At 36.9% G+C, this 11,356-nt stretch overlaps 1 protein-coding gene across 1 annotated transcript in view; it reads right to left on the minus strand.

Annotated features, from left to right (window-relative positions):
* The window catches only part of AQP (aquaporin), a 119,648-nt gene that overhangs the window by 29,887 nt on the left and 78,405 nt on the right, over positions 1-11,356 (minus strand). Inside the window, exon 4 of the mRNA XM_090412344.1 lies at positions 521-605. Coding sequence (XP_090268470.1) covers positions 521-605 — 85 coding nt within the window. The remainder of the gene's footprint in view (positions 1-520; positions 606-11,356) is intronic.

Genomic DNA, 11,356 nt, shown 5'->3' on the forward strand with positions numbered 1-11,356 from the left:
TACAGTAATAGTTACTATTTGTATTTCCACACTTTTATTTGGATAGTGTATATTAGCATATTTATTGATTGGAGATATATTCACTTGAATATATTCACTTGAAGCTTGATTGGAGATATATTCACTCTGAAGAAAATCTTAAATCATTTGTTACTTAGATAAGATAAAAATACACAGGAGGTTATTAAACTGCATGATAAACAAAATAAATTCATCTTGCACCTTCCCTAGTATCCCCACATAAAAAAGTTCAGGATATATTATTACAAGAATTTCTTTAACAGTCAGTGCAGAATCAGCAGTAGAAGAAATTATATTTTCTATTTTTTTTTTTAAATAGAAATCTTTAATCGTTGCTCTTATCGTCAGATTAAAAATCATGCTAGAACTTATTTTTATTTTATTTTTTTTTTTTAAAGCGCCCAAACATTAGTCTACTCTGTTTGAGTGTATGCGTTCAGAGTAATGATTTAGTGATCCTGAGTTTTACATAGAAGTAGGAACTTTTGCATCAGCTCACCTGAAGACCTGCTTGACATTCAGCAGCAACATGAAGAGCCTCATGTTCTGGAACCATATGGAATGACCAAACCAGATTTATCCAACTGAAATAAATTAAATAATATATATATATATATAAAGATAAACCGAAATTTGAAACGTTTTTTGTATTACCAGCCCGAAACTCGGGGGGTACTGATCCCCCTAGTATATATATATATAAAAATTATAAACATATACATGCGTTATATATACCTAACACATCTGTATACAGCAAATCCTCGATTAATGCGTCCTTTAAACGGGCGTATTAATCGAAAACGCACTAATCAAATATAATAACCTATGGGTAAAAAATAATTCGTTCCTCAAATTTCTTTTCTGACCCTTATTTTTTTTTAATAAAAGAATTAGGTATGTCTCAGGGCCTAGTTAAAGGAAAACCATGAAGACAATAAAACATATTCAGAATATACTCATAAATTTAATATTCTACTTCTTAACAAAGAATTGAGCTAACGTAGTCTGTGGGCATTCTATTTATTTTTTTCATACAACTGACAGTATGGCCCTATTGCCTTTTCTACTCTTCTGCAAATTTTACTGCTGCTCTCTTCATCTGGGTCAGCCTCTAAGCGTTGCTACTTAAAAACTTCGATTGTATACGAAAAATATTTTCAAATTGTTTCTCTGAAATCTCTTTTGGCTGGCTGTCAGTGGTTAAATTTTCTTCATATTCTTCAGGATCTTCCCGTTGTGCATCTAAATTTACTCAAGCTTTAGTAATCCATGTGTTCTTGTTAGACTTCCAAATAATGAATTTTGATTAATGCCTTTGAGGACCCTAGGATTTCGTGCTCTATGAACTACCATGAGTTTTAACTTTAGATCACCTTCGGCATTTCCACCTAATAGAAGAGTCATTCTATCCTTTGCGACTTTATAACCAGGCTGAAATTTCTCTGATTTGGCCAGAAAAGTCTTGGAAGGCATTCGCTTCTAAAAAGGCCAGTTTCATCGGCATTAAATATTTGTTGGCCACAATATTTATTTATTTTTAAGATGTATATAGGCTCACTAATCGGAATTTAGAGGCGCATTAATTGGGAATGGAAATAGAGAGAAAAAAATGCCGTAGTGATTGAAAAGGCACTGATCGGAGATGCATTAATCGAGTGATTGCTGTACTTGGCATTCAGGATAGCTTGTGTTGTGAACCATTAAGATGATACAGATATAATCTTCCTATCTACCACCCTTTCAATACATACAATCATGGGAACGCAACATTTGTCCTTGGATTGACAACAGCTTGGTTCAAATCCCATCTGGAAGACTGAACTTTTTAAGACTTTTTCAATACAAGATGAGTTAGTCAATCTCATATGTGATATCAGGGGTTTTCATTTCACAAAGTAAACTGGCCAGAGTATACATGCAATTAATAGACCTGATATGCTGATTTCACTTTGGAATTTAAACCTATTCACCAATACTCACAATCCATTTTTCCTCCTCATCTAACTAATATGTGGCACATATTGGTTAGATGAGGGGGAGAGGAAGGTTGACGTTTGCCTTAAACACTTGCAGGTTGTACTTTCAGCCAGTGACACAGTTTAGTCATTGATATGGGATGGCTGTTTGTGTTAGAGGCAACCTCCTAGTAATGGTACTAGTCCTTTTCTTTTTTTCCCTATATTCTTTGGATCACTTCTGCTGAGTCTTTTTACGCTGTTTCTACAGACCGCAGTGCCTGGGATTTGAACACCTTGCAATATTTTTTATGTTGTGCAACATGTAGTGGTTAAATTCAGCCGAGACTCGGCCCCCGAACTTTTTTATGCACCGGGCCCAGAACATTTTTCTGTTTTGTGACTTTTCGCTCTTTACGGCAATTATGCCTACGCTTATTATGTATATTATTGGGTTATTATTCAATAATTGTTTACAGTTTTTAATGTGTATATAAAGTCAATATCAACAGTCGCCTGATTATGAATGCGTGATGAAAGGGACGGGAGGTTTGGAGCTTCCTGTATTGCGTTATCCTGCAGCGATTGACTAGCGGAATTTTGACAGACTCGTAGCGATGCTTTGTCTTTTCTGGTTGGTTGGCAACAGTCAGTAACCAACAATAGAACAGCAGAGTTGATTATCAGAGCCCATGATTGTGAGAAGCACAAAGAAAATCGTGTAATATTTTTAGGTTTATGTAGGCCTGCTATTACAACTATGGATAAGTATATTGGCTTGGATGACTGATAATACAAAAGGACTTTGTAATGACAGTTTGTGTGTAGTTTCTGAAGAGAAGTCTGTAACGAATCCACAGAAACACAGGACTCCCATCAGTTGCAATGCGATAATATTAATACATTGAACGAAAGGAATGATTTGCCGATTTGCTGGACACTCGGCCAGTGGATAGCATTCAAAGGTAAATACAATTGGTTGTTTTGTAAGAACGGAGGTTTGAGGTGTCTAACATGTGCTGAGGTACAGACCCTAGACAATAATTATTCAATATTTCTACAGTCTAAATAAGTTAAATTAGAAATTTACTAAGGAATTTGAGTTGTTTATTTATTTCATCATTATTGTATTTCCATTTTTTTTTTCTGCATTTACGTAACAAGCTGAATAGGCCTACTGTTTTTTCATCGCTCATATAACCTAATGTTATCTTAAATTGAATTATATTTTAATATGTTAGAAGTAAGTATTATATTAATTTGTAATTTTGTATCTGTATTTGTATTTGATGTTTCTGGTGGTGTGGAAGAGAAGGCCTGATGTCTTTAACTCCACCAGAATAAATAAATAAAAGTTAAAATCTTGCAACAATCTAGCAATAGCTTCACATTTATTATCCGTACTTTAAGCGGCCTCAGAGCTTATTCGTTTAGATTTTAACCATTGGCAACATGTGAACATTCAAAAAGTAGAATCCTGGTAGTTTTGAACTGATTTGGTAGACAAGCAAACCGGGATGACAGCTGGTGGGCTTGTCAATCAGTGGTGTTTCAGTGCCTCCCTACGGTCTAGGGACAAGGTATGGTGCCAGTACCATACCTTGTCCCTAGACCTGGTATGGTATGATTCTAGCCCAGATACCTGGTATCCGTGCTAGAATCCTTGTTGTTCCCTCTTCTGAGTGCAGAATGCTTGCCAGATAGTTGGTATCCATGCACAGCTCTGGTGGGTTGGTATTTAGGACACTGAATTGTCCCTTCTTGGAATGAGTCTTGCATCTTCAAATTAATCAGGAGGCCCTAACAAGCTACTTCCAACCAACTTCCAAAACAGTTATTTCCTTAACAAATAACAAAAATAAGAAATAGAAAATAACAGACACTGTACTCTTCAACATGTGAATGTCCTGTTGGTAAATTGTCACCCTTCCTTATTCAGAAGAATTTGAAAGTGCTAAGAGAATCACCAAAATCTTAAACTCCATTCAAGAGACATCCTAGTTGAGAAACATCTTTGCCAGAAACAGAAGAACTCCCTTATGCAAAAATCAGTTGAGAGAATACAAATTATGGCAACTACCACAAAAGCTTTGTGGTGGAATCTCTTCCATGTTTATATTGAAGTTTGCTGAATTAATTGTTTATTATATTAATTGTCTGAATTAAATCAAGCAGTAACAGCAATAAGAATCATATGTAGGAATGGTAACCTGGTACTGACCAGGCATATCATCCTAACATTCAGTGCTCGGAACTCTCCCAATTCCCCAGCATCAGTTAAAGCAGGCTATCCTGATTGACCTTATTGAGTTGTACATTCCAAATACTCAAACTGCCTGTTGTTGCTTTTGTAGTGTTTATTGTCATACTCATTGCTGCATTGGACACAAATGGCAGAGCAACAGGCAGTCTGAGGATTTGGAATGCACAACTTAATAAGGGTCAAGATAGCCTGCTTATTTTGAGACAGAGAGAGAAAGACATCTTCCAGTTTACTTCTAAAAATGGAGGGATGAGAAAGAGATTCACAAAATCAAGACAATGGTGCCTTCTATATAAGGAGGTGAAGAGGAATTATGCCACATCTAGTGGGAAAACCCTCATGCTAAAGTAGCAATACAAAAAAAAAAAAAAGTTAAAAGTATTCCGCTTTCTCACAATTACAATGCAATAGATGTACTTGCAATGTCAATGGAGGGAATAAGAGGGAGACAGAAGAAAATGTGCGGCCTGACGCCTGCAAATACACCAAATGTGATCCCATTACATCAAAACCTGCGAATATATATATATGTAAATAAGTTTTTTTACCTTGGGAATAATGTATATTAGTGATCAGAGCTTTACCCACCTTTACAGTGAGTTACCATGGTGTTGCACCACCTTTAGACTTGAACTACGTTCAGGCGCAAACTTAACAGTTTGCTTATTTGCGAGCGATTAGGAGTAAAATAACCAAGTTTATAAAATTACTTGGTAACCCTAATATATATATATATATATATATATATATATATATATGTATATATATGTATATATATGTATATATATATATATATATATATATATATATATATATACATATATGTATATATGTATATGTATATATATATATGTATATATATACATATATGTATATATGTATATATATATATATATATATATATATATATATACATATATGTATATATGTATATGTATATATATATATGTATATATATACATATATGTATATATGTATATATATATATATATATATATATATATAGTCAGTACAAATTTATATTTGTACTGACTAGAACCCGGGAAAGTATAACACAAAAAAACTTTTAATGAATCACGACTAGTTTCATCTTCTGTGTCCCGACTTCTTCAGGTGAGTAAGAAATAACACAAAACTTATAAAACTAACAAGGTAAAAAACATGGACTTTTCAGCTTAATAAAAAAGAAGAAGAATAGCAACAGTCATATTTGAATAGGTGACTGCGTGCTATTGTTAGCGTGAGTTGAATGCGAGTGAACAGCTGATTTTAGAGCGCCAGTACTGGATTACTGCACTATGGGGATCGGGCAAACTGTAGCTCAGATTGTTGTTCATGTGTGAAGAGTCCAGAACTATTTCTTTTGATTCTACAGTTCGTCTTTCAAATTCATTGCACATATATAAATTGGTCGTGTGGTCCCAATCAATTTAGTGTTGACGCTCTTCTAGGTTAGAGTTGACGGAGAAAAGAACATGACTGGAAAAGGCGCTCGCTCGTGTTCATCTGTAGAAGATGTCACGTCTATGTTCCTGAAGACGTAGTGAAATAGATTTATCTGTCTGACCAAATTAAGGTCGACCACAGTCGCACATAACTTTATAAACACTGATACACACACACACACATATATACATATATATATATGATAGAATGATCATTGACTCGGTTAACATACATAGTTTTATGAAGAATTAAATGACTAGAACCGAGATTTAAGTAAAAAGGTTTTAATATAAACACACTACTAGTTTCGGCCTGTAACAGCCTTCTTCAGGTGACATTATAAAAGAAAAAACACTAAACATTGAGGGGTAAAAGACTATGATATGAACAACATAGACAGTCTTTATACATAATTAGCATGAAAACGTTGTAGTTGTATTTGGAGCTGTTCTTTCGTTTGTTGCATTGTTGGGAGAGTGCGTGCTTGCTGCATCACGTGAACGCCAGTACATGATTACAGCTGAATGACTATCTGGGAGGTTGTAGCTTAAGTTGTTATTTAGATGAACAGGATTGAAGATGATTTCTCTAGATTCCACAGTTTTTCTCTCTATTTCGTCACTGCAACGGAAGATGTTAGTAAATTTTTCCAGCAGATTTTGTGACTTTGGTTATCATCATTAGGATTAGCCGAGAAAAGGATATGACTTGATAATGCACTCGCTCGCTGTCTCTTGTAAGTAGTCACTCATGTGTTCTTCCATACGCATTTCGACCGATTTGTCTGTCTGCCCAAAATAAGGAATATCGCAATGACATAATATTTTATATACACCAGGGTATTTGAGTTGATGATGACAAGGTTTTGGGTGGCTATTTAAGGAACGGATCTTTGGAAGTGGAGTGAACAAGGTTCTGATATTGTATTTTCTTAGAACTTTTGCTAATTTATGTGAAACAGTACTTATGTAAGGAATAGATATATTGCATTTGAATCTATTTGTTTCTTCTGAGTGATGTCTAGGAGGATTAAGAAGGAATTTGTCAATGATTTTCTTGGAATATCCATTAACTTCGAAAGAAGTTTTCAGATGGTTTATTTCTGTAAGCAGTTCATTTGGGTCATCAAGAAGAGAACGGGCTCTATGTCCCAAGGTGGAAATTATTCCAAGCTTATGAGGAGGGAAATGATGGGACTGACTTTGCAGATATCTGTTGGTATGTGTGGGCTTTCTATATGTCGATATTTTTAGTTTACCAGAAGAGCGAATCAGTTTGACGTCAAGAAAAGGCAAGGAATTATCCGTTTCAAGCTCAGCAGTAAACTTAATACTTTGATGTCGGCTATTGAGATGTTCGAGGAAAACCATAAGGGATTCATGTCCATGGCTCCAAACAATGAAGACATCACCCACATAACGTTTCAAACTTTAGGTGTTAAAATAAAGGAAGAGATAGCCTTGGTTTCAAAATCTTCTAAGTAAATATTTGCAAGAACAGGAGATAAAGGATTACCCATAGCCAGTCCATGATTTTGTTTGTATATATTATCTTGAAATTTGAAGTAACCGGACCTGATGCAATGTATAAGCAAGGCTAACATTTTTTTGGATAATTTGTCCTTGAGTAATGTTAGGACTTCATCTGTTGGGACATTAGTGAACAAAGAAGTTATGTCCAAGCTAGCCATGATGTCATTTTCATCAACTGTAATATCCTTGATGTATGTAACAAATTCTGTAGTGTTCTTGATAAAGGATGGTGACTTCTTTTAACCCTCAATGTTTAGTGTTTTTTCTTTTATAATATCACCTGAAGAAGGCTATTACGGGCCGAAACTAGTAGTGTGTTTATATTAAAACCTTTTTACTTAAATCTCGGTTCTAGTCATTTAATTCTTCATAAAACTATATATATATATATATATATATATATATATACATAAAAAACGTATTTTTTCAAGTTGTTCTGAACATATATATATATATATATATATATATATACATATGTTCAGAACAACTTGAAAAAATACAACGTTTTTTATGTATCAATTATATCAATTATGTGTGGCAATTTTTACCTGTAATTTCCAGTTATATATGTAGAAAGTATTTTTACCTATGTTAAAGATACCAAGCAATTCTAAACCTGGTTTAACTCCATTTTTCCCAAGTAAGCAAACAGACAAAAATGTCAAGTTTGCGCCTTCAAGTGATGCAAGACTAGCTGATCCTAGCAAGACCAAGGCAACTCGTTTTAGAGGTGGAACAAGCTCCGATCACTAATCTTAATATTTACCCTTAATGCCAAAACACATCTCCAAGGAGGAGATGTATGATGTTTTGTATTAAAGGCAAGGGGCCACTACCCAGACCGGTTTCGACCTTTTTTGAGGTAGAATGGGAGTTCATGCCTTTCATCACTGGCCTCTTTAGATTTAAAAAAAAGTTGTGCTGAGAGTCAGCTTGATAGTGAGAGAGGAGAAGAAAGATAGAGTAGATAGTAGTAGGTAGTTAAAAGAGGCCTCAGTCGATCCCCTGGCCTGACTTAAATGCCAGCACCAAGCAGATCTCCGACATTATCTCCCTCCATCCGTTCTCCTCCGAGTTCTCCGGCCAGCCACCTCTTCAGATGTCTGGCCGATGAAAGAAGTGAAAAAACAAATGCAGGAAGACACACATAAATTGAAAATCAAAAGAACTAGGACACACATAAATTGAAAATCAAAAGAACTAGGACACACATAAACAGAAACAACAAAGGAGCTAGAACACGCATAAACAGAACAACAAAAGTCGGTGAATTAACAGAAAAGTACTGCAAGAACGGGCCAGGTCTGCCCGAGTGATACAGCTCCTTGCTGTAAGCCTTCGCCGCTCGGGTTCTCAGGTCTGCCCCCTCCTATATGGATTAAGTGTGAACATACAGAAACAGAACCAAGAAACTTAGAAGGGGCTTTTTTTTTTTTTATGTCATATTTGCCCTGCTATCTCTTACCACTTCCTCATAGTCTTTTACCACGTTTTCCATCACTGTGAGTACGTGTACTGACTCTTCATCATTAAGTTGCCATATTCTCTTCAAGCATTCATTCCATTCCGCTCGGTCGTAAGTGACTTTCCCAAACTTGAGCCATATTCTAAGACTCTCTAGCTCACCTTCACATTGCAAAGCCACGTCTCCCTTTTCCTGTACAGCTGTGTGGACTTTGTTTTTTATCTCGGGTTTATTCCTAAGATAGAATAGGATTCGTTTTGTTACATTCGAATATTCATATAGGGGTTCTTTTCTTTTTACCGGTTTTGTAATGGGGTGAGAAGAACCGGTGTTTGTATCTACTGGTAAAGTTCTTTTTTTAAATTCCTTCATCATCCCTGGGTATCTCTTTTCCAGATCTACTCGTGTCAGCGACTTCAATGTGTCGCATAGGTGTTGTTTTTCTTCCTCTGTTAAGTCCAGGTGACCGTCCAGTTGCTGGGGCTCGACGTTGGTTATATCCTTTACATAGAGTTCTCCCCATATGAGTCTATTGCTCCTTTTAAAGAACAAGAAAGTTGGCTCTCCTTTTGTGGTCATTATCTGAAATAGTTTTTCTGCCGTTTTAGGAGATCCCTTAAAGTTCTTCAGAATGACAGAGCCGTTTGGAGTATTGCTTTTAACAAAGTCTGTTCCTTCCTTAGTTTCTGGATTATTTCCTTGCTCTCTGTCTTCTTCTTCTGATGAGGTTTCTTCCTCATTTTCTGTGTTGTTTCGCGATATTATCTCATTTCCTTCCTCATCCTCATCTGAACTTGAGGCTTCTATTTGGCTTTCAGTGTCCTGTTTATTTCGTTTCATTTCTCCTTCTTCTTCCGGCGTGATGGGTCGTTTAGTTGTACTGGTGTTGATTTCCATTTCCTCTGTTTCTGTGCTGTCATTGTTGCCTTCCGATTTCTTAGTGATCTGTTTCTTTTTCTTCCTAATTCTCCCTTCTGCATTCCTCCCAGTTATTGCCCGATTTCCTAATGTAGTCGTTGCGGTAGCTGGCGGTTGGAGGGCTGGAAACTCTTCTGGTTCAGTTGTTTGTGGTTCGTTTACTGTTTGGCCGGTAGCTCGAGAGTCCTGTGTTGTGAGCTTAGGAATGGCTACTGCCGCAGGTGTTATGGCGCCTCCTGCCCTTTCTGCAAGGGTCCTATTAGGACAAATGTCTATTTTATGGGATATGTTCCCACATTTACGGCATGGTGACTCACATTGATTCAATGTGTGTCCTGTCGATAAGCAGTTGCGGCATGCGTTGTTTTTCGGGCAGTGAGCGCTAAGGTGACCCAAAGCGGTGCATCGAAAACATTGTTTTCTTACGCCTGGATAATTGACTATTACTCTTGCTGAGCCTAAAAAAATCAAGTTGGGAACATCTCGATTGAAATGCTCACTTCCCCTGATTTCCACTCTGGGATATCCGCGTCTTGTCCGATTGTTACGTTTCGGACAGTCCCCCATTTGGAGAAAATGGTTTTAATGATTTCCTCCCCTTTCTCTAGATATTCGAGTGGAAACCTGTCATTTTTTACGGATTTTAAAATACTCCCGACTAGGAAGGGTAGGTATTTTTTCCCTTCACATTCTACGCCTTTAAGGAGCGTTTCTCTTGTTTCTATGTTGTTTGTTACTATTTGGAATCTACCCCCCCACCCCGTAAAGGGTAAGCGAGGGATGGTTGTCACCACACTTTACACACTTGTAATCTGCTTTACATAACTTTTGTGCATGCCCAAATTTTTGGCAGCGGTGGCATTGACCGGCGGATGCCTTTCTTCTGAGTGGTTCGGTCTTGATGACTAAGTTGCAGACTATAGTAAGGTCGTAAATTGCTCTGTGGTCTTTACTGATCTCCACTAAGACCAAAGGCATGGGGCGCTTGTCTGCGCAGTACATGTGTGAGATCTTAATTGGTTCAAGACCTTGTGATCTGAGGTCAGTGGCTATTTCATCAGTTGTTATGGTTTCTGCCAGACCTCTGATGACTGCCTTAAGGTTTTTTTCACTTTTCAATTGGTATGTGTGATATGGGACTTTCTGTTCATCCATAAGTCTGGTGAGCTGGCGGTAGTCCGTTGCTCCTTCGGGCTGTATGCAGACTCCATCATCGGTGTTTTTAGCTGATGAGAACTTGATGTTATTGTTCTTCATCGTCTCTGCAAGTGACGACCAGTTTTCTTTAGCTCTCAAGATTATTGGTGGAATCCTCTCTTTGGGCTGTGTCAATGTATCTGTCTCTGTTCTTTCATCAGCTAGTGCTGATGTGTCCATTGGAGCTGTAGTTTTCAACGTCTGGGGTATTATTTCAGGATCTGTTGCAGGGGATTTTTTCTTTCTCTTCTTCCGTTTAACTTCCTGAAAGCCACTGGAGTTTGAAAGAGAGGTGTCTTCTGGTTTTATTGTTGGCTCACTGGCGTTGTCATGTGAAGAGTGAGGAAGCTCAGAGGGATGGGGATCCTTTGTCTCCACTTCGAGGATCTGGTGTGCTCCGATTTTATCTGGCCATTTTTTATGTAGCAAGTTGCCTAAATTCCTGAATAGCTTTAAAAGTTCCTGAAAATTGAAATCGTCGAAAGACTTGTCCATGGCTAGGCTTAAGAAAGCGAATAGAAACTAAAAAGTCTTACCTGCTCTGCTTATCGAGCACGAA

This window comes from Typopeltis vanoorti, chromosome 22 (assembly GCF_054136105.1).
Source record: "Typopeltis vanoorti isolate ZY-2024b chromosome 22, IOZ_Tvanoo_1.0, whole genome shotgun sequence".
Lineage (NCBI taxonomy): Eukaryota > Metazoa > Arthropoda > Arachnida > Uropygi > Thelyphonidae > Typopeltis > Typopeltis vanoorti.